The sequence below is a fragment of the Homalodisca vitripennis genome, unplaced genomic scaffold (assembly GCF_021130785.1).
Source record: "Homalodisca vitripennis isolate AUS2020 unplaced genomic scaffold, UT_GWSS_2.1 ScUCBcl_3167;HRSCAF=8517, whole genome shotgun sequence".
Lineage (NCBI taxonomy): Eukaryota > Metazoa > Arthropoda > Insecta > Hemiptera > Cicadellidae > Homalodisca > Homalodisca vitripennis.
This window is the reverse complement of record NW_025779297.1, coordinates 1-25092: the sequence shown is the minus strand read 5'-3', so window position 1 is coordinate 25092 and position 25092 is coordinate 1. Positions and strand designations below refer to the sequence as shown.

The 25092-nt window shown below is 32.5% G+C and overlaps 1 protein-coding gene across 1 annotated transcript; it reads right to left on the bottom strand.

Annotated features, from left to right (window-relative positions):
• Positions 1 to 14230: 14230 nt before the first annotated feature.
• LOC124372430 lies at positions 14231 to 17945 on the bottom strand. The gene is made up of 3 exons (XM_046830829.1): positions 17932 to 17945; positions 15040 to 15212; positions 14231 to 14384 (listed from the first exon to the last, which is right to left on the bottom strand). The coding sequence occupies exons 1-3, from the start codon at positions 17933 to 17935 to the stop codon at positions 14247 to 14249; spliced, it is 315 nt and encodes a 104-aa protein (XP_046686785.1). The 5' UTR covers positions 17936 to 17945; the 3' UTR covers positions 14231 to 14246.
• Positions 17946 to 25092: the final 7147 nt, after the last annotated feature.

Genomic DNA, 25092 nt, shown 5'->3' with positions numbered 1-25092 from the left:
TAGTAGTCTGCATGGTGTTATCTGGTTCTGGGGGACATACACATAGTAAACATTGCTGGAAGTAAACACTCGAAATCTGAAAACAACCCTTGTTATTTATTTATAAGAGAAACCTAGTAATTTTAATTTATTATGCACTCTTTTTTATCTGTACTTTGATTTATTTCCTAGATGTTTCATTACCCTAATGGCTTGATCAGAATTTGAATGTTGTTTTAATCAATATTTTAAAATTTAGAATATCAAAAAAAGTGGTTGAGAAATTTGTATGTCAGACCTCTGAGCATTCTTCAGAAAACGAACCTTGAATTTAACATAAAATTATATTGCAGAATGCGATTCGGTTTCTGTTTAATTAATAATATATTAAATGTAATGTTTCAAGTCTGTCGTTGCACAGTGGAAGGCCAAGCCTCCTCATGACCTCATCGATCAGATTAATGACCACGAGCTCGAAGTTCCAGAAGAGTAACTGAAGTAAGTTTAATTACTGATGTTAATGGGTTCTGTCACATCCTTTGCGTTACCGCTCTTGTATTAATTATTACTTTAGACAAATTATTAAAAATAAATTACGTTCTCAAGGAATTTGAGAGTGTATGCGGGGTTAGAAAAAATTTTAAATGTTTTTCACCAACATATGTGTTGTAAATCAATGGTAGTAAAATATGTGTAAAAATTTTCATTTTAACTTCTGATGGTTTTCTCTTGACAAAATTTAACACAACTAGCATTCCCTACACAACGATAGACTTTTGAGTACGTTAGGTATTTTGAAATTATATAACTTCTAAGTTTTTACATCAGCAAAAGGTTTTTCATGATGTTTTTAAATACATAACGTCAGTATGGACTACAGTTTTATTATACAATTAATAAATAAGAAGTAAATCTTATTATGATAGGTTTTGGATTGTACTAATAACTCTGTGTTTTCTTTAAATATATTTGTTTATATCTATATGTGTTTTCATAATTCTTTAGGTGTGGTTTAATAATATTATTTTAGCAAATATCTTTTCCCACTATGGTAAAAAACGTGTCTAAATAATTTTTAATTTACTATAAATTATATCTTCCATATGAAAGTGCATTAAGTGTATTTGTTTAATATGTTTTCTAACTGATAAAAAAAACAATAGAAAATTAAACAAGCATTTTTGGGACTGGAATAACATTAATTATTTTTTAAAGGTTTTAACATATTAGGTAGGGTTTTTCCTTATACCAGTTTATACATTTGACATGACTGATGTTGTTTTTATAAATATAATTTTAAGCGATATTTAATGTGCTCTTACATTGAGGTTATAATAATCAATAGTTAAATTTGACTGTCAAAACCTTAATAAATAATTTACGTATTTATTGAAAAATAAAAAATGTATCAGTCACACAAATTTATTTAATAGCCAATAGAACAAAAGAATGTTAACGCAAGTTTGGTTGAAGAACCTCAGGACACATCGTAGTCTGGTAGGGGTTGGCATCCCATCCACCACTAACGGCTGTTCTGTGTCTGGCTCTGTGCATATTTTACTCAAATATCTGCTATTCTTACTAATTTATTGAGTTGGTTAATATTCTATGCTTGAGGGAAGAATTAGTCAACAAGTTAAAATTAAATACTTGCACAAAGTGATGCTCTGTTTGCCTATTTATTAACTTTGTTGGAGAGATTGTTATGATGTCTTTTTACTTAGAACGAAGTAATCGCACATGTCATTTTTTTTAACAGGGGTGGGGCGATGTTGAAATTTTATTGAGCAATCTGGTGATCAGAAATAATATGTTCTTTGTTTGCCTAATTTACAAACAGTTGATCCAATTCAAGATCAGGATAAAACATAGGAATTATGTTCCTTAACCCTTTTGCGATCGGGCAACAAATCCATTTATGATTGTTTGTCTCACATTGCCAGGCCACAAATGTGCCCTTGGGATCTTCTCCCTGCCTCAGATCGATGATTTATGACCATGTCCTATACCTAGGCTCGGCAGGTCACGCCAGTGGCTCTCACTGTGTTTTGGGCCATCTAGCTCGCCAGGCCACTAAATGTGTCCCACAATATTTGCGTAGATAGTTAAATTCAATCTTTATCCAATTGTAGCTGGAAAGTGCTGAAACACCCTCTCTGGCCCAAATAAGTAACTAAAATTAATTTTTCCTCTATTTGCATTATATACCGTTTGTACACATAATTCAGAAATTATTTTTTTATCCGACTGTCAGTGCCATTGAAGTTGCCAATAGTGTATCCTATCTATTTACTAGTTGCAATTTGGTGGTAGACTAAAAGCTCATCATTTGGAAACAAGATAATATTCTGTTGATATTGAAGACCTAATTGAGTACGGATTTTTATTGTTTATTCTGCAAATAAAAGTTTAGGATTTTAAAAACAGATCAACCCATAGCTTTAAAATGCATATTTAACTTGGTTAGTTCAAAGCAATTAATAAAAAAACCTATTAATTAACAATTTCAAACTTGAAGTCTGAATTAATTATATGAGAATTTAATGTAACTCTCCAGTAATTTAAAGACCTAAATGTCGGAAACTGCATTTCGAATCCAAGTAAAAGTGAGACGTGTACTATGTTAATGAAAACCAACGTGCATGATGGCACAGAATACAGTTGGGCCCACTGTGTGTGGCCCGGTGAGCTGAGAGGGAACACAACCTTATGAGTCTATACAAGCTGAGACCAACATTAGGTCAAATTTGTGCCCTCTTGATCGCAAAAGGACTATAATGGAAAATATAATTGTTTAATTTCAGTAATGGTTGTACAGGTAAACGTGTAAGACTTAGGAAAATGATGCTAAACAAAAACTAGTCTTTCAGTTTAGTGTTAAAAATGTGATTGCCTTGTCTTGCTATTTGATTTGAAAGAGAGATTGCTAGTTTTTTCTTAGGTCACCTAATTAATATTTTTTAAGACAGTGGGATGATATGAAATTTGACTATCCAATCAATGCAAGAATATTTTTAATAATAATAATACACCAGTGAATTTGATTGAATTGCCAATATTAGGATTCCAGATAAGTCGCAGTGCTTTTATACTTGAAAATACAGTGGAACCTATAATGTATTTTGTAATGCTAAATTGAATCACAGTGTAGCTAGCTAACTCTTAATACAATTTAAAATAATTATTACTTTCAAAGTAATCGAGAATCATTAAAAAATTATAAACAATGTTTGTAATTGGAGAGAAACAAATTGAGTAAGATAAAAGTAATGACTCTAGACGTTTCTTATGAAGCTTGAAAAGTTGGAACTTAAATCAATTAAATAGTGTGGCAATTCATTCTTTTGGCATAGTTAGGGGTTGTAACTGCATGCTTTTTAAATATCAGCAGATATTTGAGTGAATTCTGTATTATAGAAATTCAAACAACAGTTTTCAGCTCTGTGGATATAACGCCACTGAGGAGATAAACCTCAATAAAAAACTGTAGAATTCCTTGAATTTGTGTATTAATAGGTACCGGGGTGTCCCATGAAGTGGTTTTTTAAACGTTTTGACTTTTTTAATCTTACTTGTTCCCATCTTATTTGTGTGTATCACCGAACAATTTTCAAAACTGTACCACAGTTCATTAAATAGGTTTTAAACATATTGTCCTGAGAAAAATTTTCAGCTATCTAGCAAAAAAATTTAAATATTTGAAACAAAATTGTCGCATTTTTGTAAAAATACTATACATACTTTAAAAACAGTTAAAAAAAACCAGTATTTGTTTTTTTTTTTTTTGTAAAATTATTTTATTTCCATAATTATTCTAGAGAAGTAAAGCAATATTTCCAATCAGAAAATTAGAATTTAGCCTATTAAAAAAACCTACAATTACAGTATTACAATTATTCATAAAAACTGTAATCCCACACCAAAAGCGACACACTAACAGATCTTAACAAATTAATTCTAGATGAAACACCTTCATGGCAGTTTGATTGGTTGTGGAAGTGATTTTTTTAATTAGATTGGCCACCCCGATCCCCAGATTGAACTATGGTGTGATTTTCTTTCTATGAGGTTTACTTTAAGGAACAAGTTTATGCTCGTTAGCTTCAAATATTTAATGGATATTATATTGGGTATTAAAACAATCAAATGAAGAGGAAAACTCTTCGGATACCGCAGAATTTCTTTGTAAAAGCTTACGTTTCATTTGTTTAAAGCTCTGTTATCAGTGTCTCGCTTGTGGATGGATTACAGTTTCGAATAATTGTGGACTGTAATTTAATTGTAGGTTTTTTTAATATAGGCTATGTTCTAAATTTTCTGGATTGAATTGATTTATATTTCTCTAGATTAAATATGAAAATAAATAATTTTTACTTAAGCAAAATACTGATTTTTAAAATATAGTTTTTAAAAATGCCACCATTTTGTTTCAACAATTTGCTAGAGAGCTGAAGTTTTCACAGATTATTTGTAAAACCTATGTAATAAATTCTGTAGAGTTTGAAAATGTTTTGGTGCATAAATGGAACAAGTAATATAAAAATCAAACATTTAAACCTCTTTGTGGGACACCCGGTATATTAGTTTAAGCAATTAAAAGATTATTATGACTTAAATCAATAAATTTACTAATATTGTGTTGTCACATTCTGTTAATTTTTTTGTTTTGTTTTTCAGAGTTTACTGCTGTTGAATAAACAATTTTTAACTAAAAAACTAATTCTTGTTTTATTTATTTACCATAAACTCTTGATATTATACTCATACCGAAGACATATGAAGCTTCAACGAACACTTAACCCCATTGCTAATCACTGGACAAGCTGGGCTCGGTCACGCAGCGCGCCGGGGCCTAATGGCCACTATGACGAGCATCAGGTCGCAAAAAAGCAGTCCTGCTTTGAAGTTTCCCCTAATAGTTCTTATTAAATGTCCCTGATAGAATTCGGGGCCGAATCGGTCTTCACTTGTCAACAATAACTGAAGTGTTCAACCAATCAACAACTGTCTAACGTTCAGCAGTTTTTCAAAAAGTTTTATAAATTTCCTACAGATCGCAGTTGTATGTCGAAAGTTGAAAAATCATTCATATGAGATTACTCTCCTGCTTTTTTAGGCGCTTCTGATTGGGTTGTTTTCATCAAGCATGTTTATTACAATAGTTAAAACTAGTATCAGGATTTTAATGGTGATACTTTTGCATGTCACATAATGAGCTGATCAGAAATGGTAAAACTTAAGATCGTCTGAAACTTGAATGTGATATCTTTATTAGATTCATTTTTACAATAGTTCATAAAACAATATATTGTTATTTAATTATTTATGTTTTTTTTAAGAATATAGATGGAGGGGGGAATAAGGGATATTTTTATAAAAACCTAGGAAATCCAGTTCAACGTTAGATATTGAAAGTGAGTAATAACAATAGCGAGAGCAATATGGACCGTGTGCGCACCATTAACTGTTTTGTTGTCGGTCCGCTGACCGTAAATTAAACCCATTTGCGGAATCAAACGGAGGTGAGAAGGGTGACGCGGTCGCGAGCGAGGCGTGGACCAAAAGAGCACAATAGAACGTAGACCCTCACGTGGGATGATGTAGGTACAGGATGGACTCATTTTTGTTTTGAACGCTTATCAGCTTGTTTATAAGCCTCGGAGGTTATTTTATAGTCTGTTTTCCTGCGACTGGGCTTAACCTATCTTATCTCTGGTTAATCGTCCACAAATACTGTCCCGCTCGTTAATCGGTCAATTAAACGTTAATTATTTGTCGACAAATAGTTTGGTCCCTAAGGTCGTCCAGTCCGTGGCGTTTCCGATATTTTCCCTTTGCCTCGTGTTGCGTGTACGTAAATTAAAAAGGGTGACAATTTTATACGATCATACTGAATTAAGTTAGACTATTATTTAGAAATTGGAAGTGATGAAAGTGAATATCGATAAGTTGGGTTATTGAGGATGGAGAACGGTATCTAATCACGCATTTTAGTATTTGTCCACGTTTTTCATCAATTACGCGGGTTACTAATGTTGATACAGTGACGGAAAGCGGGGCTAAATCACCACTAAAAAATTCCACTACTTAAGAACTAAAAAGACAGTCATCAATACAGTGTAAATAATTTTGTAAAATATTATGATTAGTTGTTTCTTGTAAAGTGACGCCAGTAATTATTACAATCATTTTTTTATTGTGTAATAAAACATTGATCCGTCCCTACATTCAAGCCAGCTACAACAACACTGCAAAAAAAAAGTTTGTAATAAAAATGTTTACGTACCTGTATTTTTACATTTTTTTTATGTATAATATACTTTGTTTAATATGATCATGTTATAATGTTTATATAACATAAATAACAACATAATACAAACAAAACATTGTATAATAATAAGCCGAGCTCCGGCTAAGCAGCGCAAGGTAGGCGTGCAACCAACTGCGGGTGCTTGCAGCGTTTTAAATACGGATTAATTCTTACGTACTAAGGCCCCCTCGCAGCGGCCGCCGTTTTTCACACGATCCGCAATGAGGTTAATTCGTGCCCGCTTGGTGCCCTTCGCGAGCCCAAAAACAATATGATCCGCAAATGTTTTAAAATCATCTCTCTTTCAATATGTAATTTTTTTCTAACCTTTCAAAGTCATTTTGTCTTTTAGACTATGCTATCCAATCCATCACTGTCTATTTATCTTTTATCCTTTTTTAATGCTCCTTTGAGTATTGAATGTTGAAGGTAAAACCCTTTTCAATGGTTTTTAAATAAATCCATCTCCCCCCTGTTTAATGCACCAAAGGGTTTGTAATACACAAGTCCTGGTTTTTAAATTTTTAAAGTCAATGGAAAGCCTTTTTTTTACAAGTATTTTATCTATTATGGTTTTTTTTCACCTGTTAAATTCTTGTTTTGTAGATAAATTGTTTGAATACACTCTCATATACAAATATAAAACTTGTTAAAAAATGTTATGTTTTGAAAAATGATTTTGAAACGAGTTAATCTATCATAGATGGCTTAAGATGACTTGTTAGAGGATTTATGTGTAGTAAATTATTATAAAATATACAATAAAAAGTAATCACTAAAACAAAAGTGCCGATTGTTCTAAATTTAATTTAATCAAAACAAAAATAAAACCTGTAACCACCCCAACATGAAATTTCAAATCAATATTTTATAAAATTTCTTAAAAATTGATAGCAAACATAATTTTTGTTTCTTTTTCCAAATAAATTTTTTAAAGGATTGCTGTAACATTCTATTTTACTGGTGTTAAATCAGTCATATTTGTAAAATAACAAAAATTATAAACATAATCCTAAGTAAAATAATAGTGATATACGAAACTGTGTTAATATTACAGCATTATTTATTTACTAGAATTCTGTATTCCTTGCTACAAAACTTTTGTTCGAAAAAAAAATAAATAACTGTAGAAAGGCCCATACATAGCTATGTTTTTGCACAACTTCCTTTTATAGGGAAAAATAAAAATAAAAAATAACTGAAAATGACCACATTACCACCACTGGTTAGACTCTGGTAAATAGATAAAAAAAAAGATACATCCTACATCGCACTCGCACGCGCGCGCTTTTGCAAATCGCAATATTTAAAACTAAAAATAAATCAGGTTACTGAACTGAATATAACCTAGAATTCGTACTTTAAGACCTTGAAACACTGGTCTTTTGTTTAAGTGGCCAGTGAAAAGATATGCTCCATTAAATGTATAGTCTCAATATTGCAAGGGTGTGGTATAGTATCAAAGACTCTAAATGTTCATAACATAGTCGTGAAGTGGGTCTGGGATTGACCGAAAACGTTAAGTACGTTACTACTTGTGATGGAAAATGTACCAGATCGCTGTTCTAGGGTAAGTAACCTGATATGTGCATTAATTTTTATTAATCAGCTCAAGGAAACCTATTGGACCAATAAGTAACTAAACAAAGCTCCATTATTGTCTTGAAAACGCCTACTATTGCTGTGAATCATATTCATCACAAGATATACAATTCAATTTATCAGTTTTAATACCTTTAGTCTGTTAGACACGACTAGTGACTAGTTGCTAAATATGTCTCCAATGTTGTACGACTAGTGACTAGACTTATTGTAGTTCATCTTATTTCATCAAACTTTTATGCTATTGAAGATAAAACTAAGAAGGCAAAATAAAACCTAGAATTGTAACTTTAAGACCTCTTGAACACAGGTCTTTGTTAAGTTCCAGTAAAAGATATGCCTGCCATTAAATTGTATACGCTCAAGATGGCAAGGGTTGGTATAATCCATGACTCTAAATGTCAAACTAGTGATCCTATGACTGAAAACGTTAAGTACATACTATGTGAATGGGAAAATGAACTCATTTTGTTCTAGGGTAAGTAACTGATATGTGCATTTAATTTTATTAATCAGCTTCAAGGAAAACCTATTGACCAATAAAACTAACAATGCTCTTATTGTCTTGAAACGCTACTATTGCTGTGACTCATATTCAAACAAGATATACAATCAATTATCAGTTTAAACCTTTTAATCTGTTAACGACAAGTGACTAGTATGCTAAATGTCTCCAATGTTAGGTACGACTAGTGACATAGACTTTGTAAGTCAATCTATATAATCAACGACTTTTTTGCTATTGAAGATAAAAACTTAAGAAGGCAACATAATTATATACCACAATTGATCATGGGATGTTTACTCAGATTAATTTGAATATATAGTTTATTGAACAATAACTACGTTAACAAGAGTAAGTATGCATCCGAAATTGTAAAGTTGTGCATTACAATGTTGGTTTTGTCGCTGCCTGGAAGCACACATCCGAATGCAATATAAAGAGGACTTTTTTTCCTTATTACTTTTGCCCCGTGGCGAAATTTTGTTTAGGAATGAGTTTATCGGATCACATCACTGCGTTTCAGAATGTTTACTTTCATCTCAACGATATGACCAACATCTGCTAGCTATCAAAACAATTCTGTTCGTTTACTAGAAGTTTGTGAAGAAAGTCCTTTCGACCACAAACATTGGTTTTCGCGACATTTCTGTAATGTTAAAAGACGACTAGTATTTTTAGACTGGTCGGCTTACTATTTTGTTTGCTTCTTGTAATATTATTTAGAGTTGTTTTAGTATCAAACAACATTAAACCTTTTCCTTGTGAAATTTTGCCATCTTAGTGGTATAGTATATCTTCAGAGGAATAAAGGTTAAATTTGTTAAGAATTTGATAATGATGATGCAAACTTTTATAATTTCGAGAGGAGGACTTTAAGCTTCCATATTGATGCACTCGCCATTACTCATTGGTGTATTCCTAATTTTTTTATTTGTCGAATTCTAAAGCTTTGTACATTATAGAACTATAAAAACCCTAAGCTGTTATGTACCACAACCATATCCTTAGAAACCAATAGTCCTTTATATTACTTAGTAAAAGCAATTAAGATGTTAATATGAGGGAGTTCCTATTAATAAAATTTTTTAAAACGTAAGTAGGCATAACATCAGGTAGATAATTGTTTTTTAATTTAAGTTTGTGTTGTAAATAGTATCAGAGTTTAAACTTCATTATTATATACATGTTTGGCCATGTGTAGGAGCATTTCTTGATTCGTAATATAATTATATATCATAACGTCTTCACAGACTGAATCTGCCTTGTCCATCCCGCGTTTAATAATAAATACAAATCTCAGGATTGCACACAGGTCTTGGGAAACTTTACTTTACGTGTCCAAAAAAGCGTTCGTATTTGCCAGTCCTTGTCATATAATTTCAGGTCTAAGATATTTCCAGTTACTATAGTATGAGGTTTTGTTGCCATATATATATTTTTACATTAGGGACCCGAGATGCCTTACATTCGGTTAAAGTAGGTGTCTAACTTAATGCCCCATTTTAAAATTTCACCTTACCTACTATGTCCACAGTTAACACACTTCAGTGCCAGGGCATATTGACAACAATTCAATTTAGCACCGGGCCATTAGGTTTTTTCCGATATATTAATCAGTCAAGGGCCCATGCTGTGTATCAAAAATGATACACGCCCCATGTTACCTGAAAGTGGGGTGGGCCGCGTTTGTATCATTTCTGATACATTACGTCGGTTTTTCTAAGTTATTGAGCCATATATATCAAATACTGAGCTCTTCCTACAATGCTTTTATAACACTATAGACTGAATCTCAATGGCCCAGGCCTACCAACAGAAAACCCCCCCGGCCAGTTTCCCGGCCTCCAGGATACCGTTCAGATTATAACTGTTTTTAGATCACATGGTTTCCTAATGAAGTAGTTTCATACCACTCTATTTCTTAAAACATGTTTTATTATACAACATGTCTACTTATATACGACTGGTAAAATATAAAATGAATATAAATTGGGGTACCTATATAAAATTATAAAGATCCATTAGTTTGAGCTGCTAAAATCAATAAACATGTAAAGTTTTCGTGAATAGGTGTTTGTGTTTGTTGAAACACGTACGGCACATGTAGGAGGGATTTCCTTCCGCAAGTGTCACATACCGTTGTAAAACTTGTTTTCTGTTCCAGAAAAATGTCCAATTTTATATTACTATGCCTCCCTTGCAGTCCTCTTCCTTTTCTTCTCTTTATTTTTTCCCTTTTCCTTCTCTGTTTGAGGACTCTTGATTAATTTTCTTTCTTCGTCATCTTCAATCAAAATCCATCATCGCCATTATTATCTTCTTCTTTTTCACAAATAATTTCTCTTCCTCTTTACTTTTCTTCACTCCCTAGTGTCCCAGCCCCGTGTTTGTCTATTTCATCTTTGTCTTGGTTCAGTTTTCCGTTCTCGCAGTAACTTTCCCTAGTTATTATTTTTTTTTTGTGGTTTCAACTTTAATGTTTTCTTCATACTTCTTGCTTGATATTTTTTCCCTGTTTTTTTTCAGCTTGCCACATTTTAACAGCTGCTTCTTTGCTTGTTTTTCGGTAGTATTTTTATGTTTTTAGTAGGTTTTTCATATTCCACTATCTTCACTTAGTCACTGTCATCTCTGGCTTGTAATTGAAGGTCCTGCTCTACATTGTCTTGATCACCTTGTCTTTTCCAAATCGTTTTTTTCAAATAAGTCCTACTTGAATCGTGGTTTTCGAGTGTCACTATAATCACTGTCCACACTTGGATGGACTATTCCGGATCACGATCAAGCAGTCAAATATCTTCGCTTTCCCCACTCAAATGCCAACATCAACTAATCGTCTTCATTTGGCTCTCGTATAAAAACATGTCAATAAAATTTTTTCTTGGAGTTCAAATTGTCACCTTTGCATACACATCATCATCTTCTTTTTTGTAGAATTATTTTCCTCCATTTTCTCTAACATCGTAATAAATCATGCATGTCAACCTGAAAAAACAGGGCCTATTTGTAAAATATACAAGGTATAATATACAACAAAAGATTATCAAGTGTATATCAAATACAAAACATCATGGCCCCATACCAAACAAAATTTAGTTTGAATTGTCCAACAGTCTGGGCCACGTGTATCATTTTTTGCACAGACAATGAAAGAATTAAATATACTCGACTGCCCAATACTGTATTCGTCTGATTTCAAAAAAGAATTTATAGTAACTGTGTTCTCCTAAAACGCACTCTCTGAATTCTTAAATCGCCTTTGGCCCCTGATCGGTGTAATTTTTTCCTACAAATGATAAATTTTAACTCGGGCCCCCTGCCTAAACAACTTTGTGTATCATAAAATGACTAACACATGGCCCCCACAACGTTACTGCTGGTTGTGTATCTATTTATGATACACATATGGCGCTGAATGTGTCTAAGCTTGCCATATTGCCTTGGATCAATATTTTATTATACGTTCGCTATATATGCTAGGAGTCTTCTCCCGGAAATCTAACTTTGGGTCCAAAATAGTATTGACATAGTTAGATTTTTACTACCTTGTCCTGATGAAGAAAAATACACACATAAGTAGGAACTGAAAAGCTGTATTACGAACCTAGGGAAGAGTCCCTATAACCTACTTACTATGTTACTTTTCGGTAATAAGAGGTGAAAATTTCTTATATAGGTTTTTGCAACTTTTTCAAAATAATCGTTAAAAGTTTTGCGTCTACCAACTTGTTTTATGGACTTGTAGCCAGGGAAAGAATGAATCGTAGAGGCAATGTTTAGATTATTCATTTCTCTGTTTTTTCTATTAGCCAATTGGTTTAAAAATGTAATATCTATAAATGTCAAGGAAGGGACCACCAGTATTAAAAGAAACTTATGAGAAAACATATCATAACTTTGTTAATTAAGGTTAGTTTTTACAACAACAGTAATTTTAATGTCAGTTAGATGATGATTTAAATGTTCGTCACTCCCTAGGCGTCATAATCTGGAGTAAAAATTTATATATTAATGTTTTTTAATTTACTATTCTGCCATTACACTACCGATCAAAGCACTTGTATACTTATTATTGAATAAAATTCCAAATGTAAACACAGACGTTTGTTTCAGATAAGTTTATGTCGAACTATAGCTGTCCAAAATATACTTTCCGTTCTTATCAATTAACATTCGAGTTGTAAACTCAAACTAATTTTTTAATTTGGAATTCGACTTTATTTGGTGCAAATGAATGTGTTATGGGTTTGTAAAAAAAGCACTTTTCTCAGACCACAAAGCTTATAACCTGTTTACGCAAATTTCAGTCACAATCCGTATAGGCAGTTGTGCCAGGTGTGGATTTCGAGGACAAACCTCCAAATATCCAAACATTCAAAACTTATCGCAAATGTTATGATATTTGGTGTGTGATACTCGTGAACAAATGGGTTTATTTGTGTGATTAATATTATTTTACAATAATTTAGTGACATTCAGAGGTCTACATATAGTTAAATTGTGAGGAGACTAAAATAGTTATACTTGGGGCTAGACACCTCTAAATTATAAATACTTTTTATTTATTGGAACACTATGAGTGAGACCTAGAGTAAATAAGCTTAGGATGAACGTAGACATTATTATATATTAAACCCTAAGTCTTATATTAAGTAATAAATTGACTTCGTTTTAAAGGCATCTCCTCTGGCGGCATATTGTGTTTTCTTACAACTTTAATTTTTTTTATACACCTTACATAAGGATTTGCAACAAATCCTTTTTAAGATACATTAAGTATAAAAAGACAAAAAATGTATTTTTATTTTCAGAATCATTATTATTCTTTGAAATGTACAAAAAGGTCTCAAAATATAATAAGCATATACATACAAGAAAATATCTAAAAAAATGTTTAGAATGAGTGAATATGTCCATGTTTGGTTAAAACAGATCATTTTACTATATTTAACCAAAAATAATTTACAATATTTTGGGGAGGAATGTGGGCATATTTTTGATTGTTTTCCATTAAAACACTATTAAAAAAAATTTTTTTGTATTTTGAAAAATAATAAAAAAAAATTCTTTCTATTAGTTTATGAGAGGCTTTAACTTTTGGATTTTGTTTTTTTTCACTTGTAATAAAAAACAAAAACCTAAAATTGCAGTAAAAAAATGAATTCAACTACTATACTGTAAAATGTTCCTCGTTTCGTACCGAAAAATAAAATATATAATAGTGTATATTTTAATTAACACGTTAACTGCCATGGCCGACCCGATTGGCAGTTTATATATATATCCATCCATTTAGGTGAAATTCCACACAAAAATTAAAAAAAAAAATATTTAAAGCCAAACTTAATGGTAAAAATACTAAATGCACAAACAATTTTTGGTAAATATTGGTTTTAAAACAAAATCTCACTTCGACCATATAATTTCATTCACTATAATATTGTAATCCGAGGTTTTAATGAACTATGAAAAAATCTATTGCACAAAAAACTTTTTGGTAAAACATTGCAAATTAAATGATCTCACATCGGATCATTTAAATTCATTCACTATAATTGTAATCTGAGGTTTTGTTTTGAACGCTCCAGGCACTCAACCATATGTCCATTATAGTGGTCATTCACGTGCAGAGGATTAACTACAAGTGGACAATATCTAATGCTAGAAACACTCAATTCTCATTTTTTCTCATTTGCTTAAAAATTGAAAGTAAAAAAATTGATCACAATTACATACACAAATAGATTCTTAACTTTCGGTCAGTGTATGGAAATTTCCATAATAAGTTTTTAAAACTGCTTAGTAATAAATAATTTATTTTAACAGAAACAGTTGAGACAAACTTAACAACTAGCAGTGAGTAGAACGCCACTCTTCTGGTGGACAGCTTATCTTCGGAGCGTTCTTTACCAGGAAAACGTGCATCATTGTCAGACCATAATTTCTGATGTACTCCTGTATACACTCGGGCGCATTGGGGATAATGCTCTGCAAAATATGATTTTATTGGTAACTTCTAATTACAATTACAAATTTCAAAAGATTCTGATTAAAGTAGCCAAGATTTGTAGTATGCTCAGTGAATCGAATATTACATAATGATAATCTTCAAACGTCAGCAGGTGATTTTGAATTCCACAAGTGGATGACCAGTAATATAAGCATGGATCAAGCAGTTACTCAAAAAGTGTCATTATTTGGTAAGAAAAGCTAGTCTAGCGGTCTGCAGTGCAACCTGATGCTCTGCTTTTAACATGGGCTAAGGTTTAAAACTATGTTAGAAATAGGCATTCCTCTTATATTCATAAATGTTTCAATATAGAAACTTAGACTTTACTATCTCAATCAATACTAATTAATTGTAAAAATATATGATTATTATGCAATACTAATGGTTTATAATTATTATATTTCAATTTAGAGCTTCTAATGGGAAATTCTGTACTGAATAGTAAAAAATAAACAATCAGTAGGTACTAACAAATAATTTTATTCTATTGGTAGAGTATTAACAAAAAAAGAAATATTTTATTAGTAAAACGTTTTTAAGCTAGTGCCTAAATCTTGGCATACTGAGAGTGAGTTGTATTTAGTTTTAAGATGGGTACCTACTTTAGTAATGAAACTTAAATGACTAACTCACCCTTGTTGCTTCAAGTGGGAAGTCCTCATAGTAGCTTTGGGTTTTTTGGTTTCTGGTGAAAGATCCAAATCCAGCCAGCCCAACACCTACAAGTCTTCCTTCATTGTACAAAACAAAGAATGGTTTTCTCCGCTTGCACTCAGGGTTGTTCAATTCGTAGAAGTAGTGTTTTCCTATAGATTAAAATTACAACACATCAGTGATAGAACTATGCTAAATATTATTTTAAATGTTTCAGTAAACCAACGAAGTTTTAGTTGTTAAGTTCTTTTGCTACTTGAACAAGAAAAAAAATAACAACAGCGAATTGATAAAATTACTTGATTAACAATTTGAAACAAACAGATAGGCTTTCTTAGAGAATTTATCAAATTTTATAATTTATATAATTATAATATTATTTTATTTTAATAATATAATAACTAAAACTTAATTTTTTCAATAAACGTTGAATCACAAAAAGTAACTTGCTCTGCCGGGACATAACTAAAACTTAGATATGCATTATTAATATTTTATGTTGAAAATATATTACTAGGTAACGACAGCAAAAGTTGTTATTGTACTTGTATTAGTTTAAAGTTTATATAAGATGCTGAATAGATTTTTATATTAACGCAAACCGCTTGTAACTATTCAGGCAGCAAAAATTTTGTCTTAGTTATGTTATATCTTAATAAATAAATATGGGTATTTTTTCTCGAGCTTTTGTTTTATTTTCTTATAACTTTTTATAACATGTTAACAATTTTCGCATTTAACCTTCATTATTGAGTTAGAACCACATTAATCAAATGAAGTTATACATTTAATAAGGTTTTAAACTTGGTTGATGAATTTTGAATTAAGAGCAAAACGAAAAAGGTCATATCTTTGTATTGGTTTTAAATGCAATCAAAGGCCTTATTGTTTGAAAAGAAATTTGTTTATGTATAATTTAATTCATTTTTGGCTGATTATAATTTCTGCCACAGGTTTGGTCTGAAAAAGTTCTGCCTGTTTGTCCTTGTATTAGGGGATAACAGCTGCAAATGGTATGATGTTGCAAATTAAAATTTTGCACAAACTTATCTCTTAAGGAAATAAAATACTTACCTGAATTTTTTTTATTTTTTTATTTTTTTTTTTTTTTTGTTTTTTTTTTTTTTTTTTTTTTTTTTTTTTTTTTTTTTTTTTTTTTTTTTAGGGAATCCTGCAACTTAATGTAAACATTATTTATAGCAAAAAGTGTCATTTTAAAAGCACTCTGTTTTTTGGTATATGCACCTGTTACAGTTTTCCTTTGTCATCATATTTTTGTTGCTGTCAAATATATTTTTCTATATTTTGGCTGGTTTTATGTTCAATACAAAATCTCTTGGACTGACAAACACGGTTTTAAAGTAGTATTAAAGCACCGTGATTGGACTAAAACACATGGTTGAGATTAAGCAATATGTAAATAGAATATTACAAGTAACAGTAAGGAAGTTGAACTAGCAAAGGGGGGTTTCACAAGGCAATGTCCTTAGTCCTATTTTATTCTTGCTTTTACTAAAGATTTACCTTTAGTCTTTGTGATATCTCTTACCAAGTATGTGGATAACATTGTACTCTTATCTAGCAGTGAGAGTTCTGAGTCATTTGAAATCAATAAGATTTATCTCAGTGTCCTTGGCTGAGAAGTTTTAAATTTTACTTAATGTTTTAACACCTCAAAGATGAAGAAATGTAACTTTTGGTAAGAGCGAAAATGATGTAACAGGATACCAAAATCTTGTAACGATTGAAGGTACTAAGTACCTGGTTCTAATATTGGATGACAGCTATCATAGGCATTGTTACATAGATGCGTTTAGAAATCTTTTGCTTTAAAGAGAATAAAACAGTATGCACCTATGACAGTTACAAGAGCCGCCTACAAATTCTGTGTTTGAATCACAAGAAATAATGTTTTGGAGAATAATCTTGAACGTAGCTTGATTCTTCAAAAGCAAGCTATGAGTAAAACAACTGTCTCGAGGTTGAGCTGGATAGAAGCATTGAAGACATTGTCAAGGTAACTGAGTGCCCTTGATTGTAACTTAATGAGGTATGGAGGCATTCATGACCCCAAGGTAAGACTTTAGCCTGGAGGTACATAGAACCACAGTATTTACCAAGAAGCCATTGTATATTGGAGAACAACTATTGAACTTTCTTCTATTGAATCATTCTATCTAGGATGGGACTATTTGATCTTTATCATTCAAACAAAGGAGGAAACAAAATTACCTATAAAAATTAAAAGGCTGACAAAGGAAGTTATTCTGAGGACCATATACTCCAATGAAGAATTGGAAAATTTCATCCAAGAACAACCTTAAACATTTGTTTGTCAATGTTTATAATTTTTTTAACTTATAATTTAATTTTTTGATCTGTATCTATTGATAAATCTATCAAATTCATGACTTAATAAGAATAATTTATTTACACAATAGAACTCCATGGTTTTCTGTGCAAGTCAAAGCAGTATCAAAAGTAATTATACAAAAGCAAGAGAACAACTGTTTACAATAGAGCATGCAATTTAAGGGTTAAACACAATAAATATTTGTAACAATTTTAAGTTATTCCTACTACAAAACAATTTGTCCAATCAAGATATGGGTATCACGAGAGCCTCGTGGAGACTAGAAAACCTTCCCGATCAAGTAAGTCTTTAAATAGTTTTTGAAACTGTTTACATTTGTTTGAATTTTGATTACATTTGGAAGTAAATTGTACAGTTTAGGACCAAAATAAAAAAATTGTTTTTGAAAAGGGTGAGTCTGACACTGACTGAAATTTTTTTTAATGATGTTGAATAAAGATTTATTATTCTGGATACTGTAGTGCAAGAGATGAATATAATTATTGTTCATTACTTACCCATTCCTGGAAAACAGTTTTGCTTCTACAAAGTGTTCAGACTGAACACACTCCTCCCTGCTCAGCTGCACCCATTCCCCTTCAGGCTTGGAAATATAGGGCCTCTGCTACACTGTCTTTTGCTCTTATCCAGCTGACCACTGCGGCCTCCTGCAGCTAGCTGGTCTGCAGAACAGAGTATTGTAACATTAGCAGCTCTTGAAGCTGAGATTTAAAACATCAAGAGAAATTGAGTGTGGGTGGTTAGTAGACAAAATGAATGACTTTAATTAGAAAAAGTCAAAAGTAAATGAAGATACTAATTAATAAAATAATATTGCTGTTAATATCAGACAGTGAGAAAACGTGAATTTGGAGTACAGTTATTACCTAATTTAGTATCTATTAAATAAATAGATAATAATATAGATAGATAAATATCAGATTACTCAATGCATTAAAGTATCTTTACTCTCTATATGGGCACATTATATGCCATCTCTCTCTTTTTAGTTAACCGAAAGGTATTTAAAATGTAACTAGCCACTTTTCCTCTTTGTGTTTTACTTCATTGGTGATACATAGGTAAATTAGAACTCTATTTTGCTCTCTTTTCATTAAAAAGTAAAAGAAAATAGCTTCATGCTATTTGCTTTTCCAGATGAAATTTCCAGATTTTTTTCCCTGACAATCCTCATGTTTTTTCTCATCCAAAATTTGAAATCTGTCAGGTAACTACCTAACTTTGCAGTCTTTTTAACCAATAAAATTTACAGAAGTGTTTACAACATGGAACTGCCTCAGTTCTCTTTCATCCAAATCATCATATGTTCAGTTCAAAGTTAATGTTGTGTTTTTTCTGAACAAATAAGATTTTCATGCAAAAATACAATATGTTTTTAATGATTGAAATAACTTTTCAACTAATATCTTGAAGGCAACATTTTTTTTTTACTTTCTGACTTAAAACTGTGTGCGTTTATTATATTTTTGTTGTCGTAAAAAATCAAGGCAGTGGAACAGGAAAGAGAAGGAATCGTTTCACATAATTCAGAGCCCTATCAGTTTCCACCAGAGCTGTGAGACTAATAGACAAAAAATACACTATCTAAATGAGAAAACTCATTGTCGATAATAAGTACAATAAATTCTTATAAAGGCCTCCTGTGTGTAAACATGCTGATTCTTGACATCTGAATGGTTCCCAGAGAGTACAATTTTTGTAACCTATTTATTACATTACCAAATTTATTAACTTTTTTGTATTAAGAGTAGGATTATCTAATTTTAAAAGCAATTTTTAAGTAAAAACAGCATAACATAATATTAATATTTTGTAAAAATAAATTTAAGTTTTTAACATAAGCGTCGCTTAAGAAACAGGACCGCCTAAGTGACATTTTTTGCTGAAATTGAGTTATTGGTATCAATGGACGCAGAATTTCTCTGCGGACCGTTTGGCTCTTTTAGTTCAACAACAAAACTCTAACAGATAGCGTCACTATCGCATTTGAAACAGCCCCGCCTAACTGCAACCTCAGTGGCAGTACCCGCCTATATAGCGAGGCAAAGCCATCATGTCAGTAGATACCGGCTCGCATTTCGTCACTGTTCTGATTGGAATTGTGTCTACATTGTGCAACCTTTGGCGTCATTAAGGTAAGAATAAAACTAATGTTTTACTCACGGAAAAGCTCTTTGCTTTGTGAATCTTGTTTATAGTGAATTAACACTACATTTATCTAAAACAGTTTCTAGCTTAACCTTACTTTACACAACTCAAGATATGCCGGTTCTGCTTTTCGTGAGTTTTAGCAGATAGGCGGTTTTGAACCTAACAGTAGATATCCTTACACAAGTTGTTTTTATTTTTCAAGTCTTTATAAAATTGTTTTATCATTCCGCTTCTGAAATAGCATCTTCATTAATAAAATAAATAATATTTTATTGTCATAAATTACATGTTTGCATCGACAAAGTCACAAATGAACTTCAACTTAAAGCTTAAGTCAAAAATACATACTTTTAATTACCAGGGATGTATACCATAGCAATGACTACGTTATGATATATTGTTATCTTTAATGTCCTCCTCTGAATGCAGATATTATGAAAGATTTGAAAATTGAATTACGCTGATAAATTTTATTTTTTTAGAGTACAGTGATGGATAGTTCAAGCAATTCTGAGGTTGAGGGAGGTTTACTCACATCGTCAGAGATCTTAAAAGAAATGGGATTTAGTACATCCACAATTTGAAAGAGCTACTAAGAGGTCACATCAAAGTTCTTCTGGCAATGAAAACCACAATTTAAAGAAGATTAAAATGACAAGTAAGTAGTACGTATTAACTAAGTTACGGTATTTGTTATGTGTTAATATTTTTTTCAATATTTAAAAAGCAATCATAAGTTTTTGAAAACGGACAACTATTGTGTTCTTATTGACAACAATTTATTTATTTATTAGTACGATTTGAAAGTGTGAAGCTCTTAGTAACTTACTGTATAGAAAAATTCAGAGTTTACCCCTGCATCATTGATGTATCATTTCAGTTGTCTTGTTTTAAGCCAAAAATTCTCTTTATTATTGTATGGTAGTGCAATTATTTTCCTCATGGTTTCCAAGAGGACACCACCACATTTTGTTTTTAGCTGGCCGAGGTACTATAACAAGTGAAAGCTATTTTAGATTTTATCATTTGTAACAATGATAGTTATACATGATTACTGCACAATTTGTAATGTATTAATGTATTTTGTGTGCTGAAAGAAGAGAATAAATGTAATTTCTTTCTTTCTCTCTCTTTCTTTGTTTGCCCAATACACTTACAATGGTATACAACTTTGGTAAACAGAAAATAATCAATTCTTTTGAGCTTGGATTGCTCCTAACTAGTTTGAATTTATTACAGGTGCTGAAGAGGACATTGTAACAGATTCTCTCTGCTACCTAAGCACTATGGAATTGCAGGATGTGTCTACCACTTTGAATATAAGTGATATTGTTGATACAGCTGTCTCATCGTGTAGCACGACACAACATCAGCTCCCTGATATTAGAAATAACTATTTTGACGTTCAGAAAGACACTTCAATTGCAGATTTTGACTTAAGTTTTGATGACCCCAACGATCTTGATTATATTTCATCAATTAACAGCAGCTTGATTGTTCAATCTTCACCTTTACGTGACCAAGCAGGCAGATATTAGATGTGGAAATAAATCACCAGCTACTAGAAGTGGAAATAAACCAGCAGCCACCAGAAGTGGAAGTAATCCAGCAGCCACCAGAAGTGGAAGTAATCCAGCAGCCACCAGAAGTGGAAGTAATCCAGCAGCCACCAGAAGTGGAAGTAAAGCAACAAGGTCCGGAACCTCCTGAAGAACAGCCCGTTGTAAGAAAACAGAGTGAGAAGTAAAATTCCTGATAAGACTAAATGGAAAAGAAATGCTGAAAAGGAAAAAAGAATGAAAGGGCAAGCATATTTAGGGTTTTAGAAAAACAGCCGAAGGAAAAAACCTACCATGACACAGAGGAGAGAAGGAAGAAGGATGGGACCTCCGTGTACTTCAAGATTTTGTGAACGGTCCAAAGTTAGGTTTTGTAACAGCATAATACAACAAGAGAGACAGGAAATCTTTTCAAAACTATTGGAATAATATGAACTGGGAATCAAAGAAGTTTTCATAGTAAACAATGTCTTAAAAAACAACCAGTTTAAACGGAAGGTAGCTGAAGGTGATGAATCAAGAAGAAACGATACCCTGACTTACTATTTGACTGTAAATGGCAAAAAGATGAAAGTCTTGCCAGAAACATGTTTCTACAAACCTTCAGGAATTAAGAAATGGACTGTGCGATACTGGTTAGACACGCGCTGGACAATCTTACAGGTACTGCCTCTTCATTTGAGACATCTCATGATAAATATTGGATAAAGAAGGGTTAAATCCGATTCAGATTGAGTTTTTAAACAAGTTTTTTGACAGTTTGCCCAAACTTCCCGCCCATTATTGTAGATCCACTTCTACATCTTTGTATCTAGAAACAACGATTGTGTCCAAGACTCAGCTCTATGATCTATATAAGAACCAATGTCAGACCAGTAGCGCTGTTCCACTTAGTAGGTTTACATTTGATAAGATTTTCAAACAGAAGAACCTAGCTATTCATGCACCGAAAAAGGATAAATGCGGATCTTTGTTGTGCCTTTGAGAATAAAAAATGGAACCGTTACTGAGGAGGAGTATAACAAACATATAATTGATAAAGAACAAGCTAGAGAGCAAAAACCAAATTTTACAAAGCTAAAGCCATTCAAGGATTGCATTATGCCTTTCACTCAGGATGTTGAAGCAGTAAAGTTAGCTGCCTTGCTTGAATGCCAGTTCCATGTACTTCAAAAAACTAAGTTAGCAGTACACAATTTCACTATGTACAATTTGGGGAACAAAGATGTCAAGTGTTACTGGTTTTGACCGAAACAGCATCTTCACTTGAAGCTCAACTTATGCATCCTGCATTATTGATAATTTAAAAACTATGCTTGCAGAAGACAAAAAAACCTATTGTTTTATGGTCAGATGGCTGTGGAGCCCAAAATAAAAAATGCCATACTGTCAAATGCCTTGCTACATCTATCGATGGAATCCAAGTAGTACTCAGATGGAGTGTGACTCAGTTCACAGCAAAATTGAATCCCTGCACCAAACCTAGCTACAAATGCCTTGCTACATCTATCGATGGAATCCAACGTAGTAATGGAACAAAAGTGGCTAGTAAAGGGTCATACTCAGATGGAGTGTGACTCAGTTCACAGCAAAATTGAATCCCTGCACCAACCTAGCTACAAATGCCTTGCTACATCTATCGATGGAAATCCAACGTAGTAATGGAACAAAAGTGGCTAGTAAAGGGTCATACTCAGATGGAGATGTGACTCAGTTCACAGCAAAATTGAATCCCTGCACCAACCTAGCTACAAATGCCTTGCTACATCTATCGATGGAATCCAACGTAGTAATGGAACAAAAGTGGCTAGTAAAGGGTCATACTCAGATGGAGTGTGACTCAGTTCACAAGCAAAATTGAATCCCTGCACCAACCTAGCTACAAATGCCTTGCTAACATCTATCGATGGAATTCCAACGTAGTAATGGAAACAAAAGTGGCTAGTAAAGGGTCATACTCAGATGGAGTGTGATGACTCAGTTCACAGCAAAAATTGAATCCCTGCACCAACCTAGCTACAAATGCCTTGCTACATCTATCGATGGAATCCAACGTAGTAATGGAACAAAAGTGGCTAGTAAAGGGTCATACCTCAGATGGAGTGTGACTCAGTTTCACAGCAAAATTGAATCCCTGCTCCAACCTAGCTACAAATGCCTTGCTACATCTATCGATGGAAAATCCAACGTAGTTAATGGAACAAAAGTGGCTAGTAAAGGGTCATACTCAGATGGAGTGTGACTCAGTTTCACAGCAAAATTGAATCCCTGCACCAACCTAGCTACAAATGCCTTGCTACATCTATCGATGGAATCCAACGTAGTAATGGAACAAAAGTGGCTAGTAAAGGGTCATACTCAGATGGAGTGTGACTCAGTTCACAGCAAAATTGAATCCCTGCACCAACCTAGCTACAAATGCCTTGCTACATCTATCGATGGAATCCAACGTAGTAATGGAACAAAAGTGGCTAGTATGGGTCATACTCAGATGGAGTGTGACTCAGTTCACAGCAAAATTGAATCCCTGCTCCAACCTAGCTACAAATGCCTTGCTACATCTATCGATGGAATCCAACGTAGTAATGGAACAAAAGTGGCTAGTAAAAGGGTCATACTCAGATGGGAGTGTGACTCAGTTCACAGCAAAATTGAATCCCTGCTCCAACCTAGCTACAACAAACAGGGAAGAAAAGAAATTTATCTGCCGAGCACGTATCACAGCCTGACCTTAGAAGCCAGGAAAGCACCTATTCCTTACAGGTCTGTGTTTTTGACACACCAGTTTTTTAAAGATTTTTCAAAGCCCAGCACTATGTTTTACGATTCAATAAGACCCGGTAGAAAATGTATCAGACCCAAAGGTTAAAGATGTAAAAGCATTACAGTACCAGCCGGATGGAAAGAGATCCTCTACAAACTCAATTTCAATGATGAATTCAAGGAACTGCCCCAAAGTCGGAAACAAATGTTGAAAAATGTTTGAGCCAATAACTGACTTCCCGCCACTTAACAAACAGAGACTCCCCATCACTGAATCAAAGTGGAAACACCTTCAGGAACTGAAGCAATTTATTCCTAGAGATGGTCATGAATTTTATGACAGTACAAGTAAACCTTTTATTGATTGGGATTTTACCGATTCCTTACTATCATAATTTAGTTTTATTATACTATTGTTGTATTATTTACCATAGCTAGTACTTTTCCCCCAAATTGTATAGATTTTACCATTTAAAATTTATACAACTTTTCATAATGTAATGATTATAATAACCATTTACAAGTACTTATATTTGAAATGTATCCTTACTTTATACAAATAAGAATACAACAAAAATAAAGAATTGTTATCTTTGCATTTTAATGAGTTGTTATTTCCCCATATTGATTTTCAGTATTAATTGAAATAAGTGGTTTTATATTTAAATTGCTTTACTAATAAAACAAAAATTTGATGAAAACAAACTTTTTTTGTACGCTCTACTAACGCCAGTTAAACAAAACCCGTCAATACCGCCTAAGTACCTAACGAAAATAATAATAAGCGGTAGTACCTCCGCCTAAGTACATTACATAAAAACATGAATGGTAAATACTAATTAAATGACCTAATACCGTTCACAGAGAACTTAGAAATGTGAAAACAGGTAAAAATTAAATCAGGATTTGACATTATCTGTGGTAAAGAGAAAGTTTTTTGTCCCTCCTGAAAAGTTGACCAAATGTCACTTAGGCGGTCCCTGTTTCTTAAGCGACGATAGTGTTTATATTAATCATAGTAAAACAAGGATAGACTTACTGGGAGATGCAAACAGGACTGTTGTGTACCACAGATCCTTGCCTAAGTAATTTCCCTTTTCATAAATTGAATTGTTCTCGTAATCAAACTCTCAAAAAGGTATTCCTGCTTCCTTCACTTGGCTTTGGTTTGGATCACGCTTCTTT

Coding starts and splice junctions, on each gene's coding strand:
- LOC124372430 (XM_046830829.1), bottom strand. Junction 14,385..15,039: donor TCCCACTTGAAGCAACAAGG/GTGAGTTAGTCA, acceptor CATATTTTGCAG/AGCATTATCCCCAATGCGCC.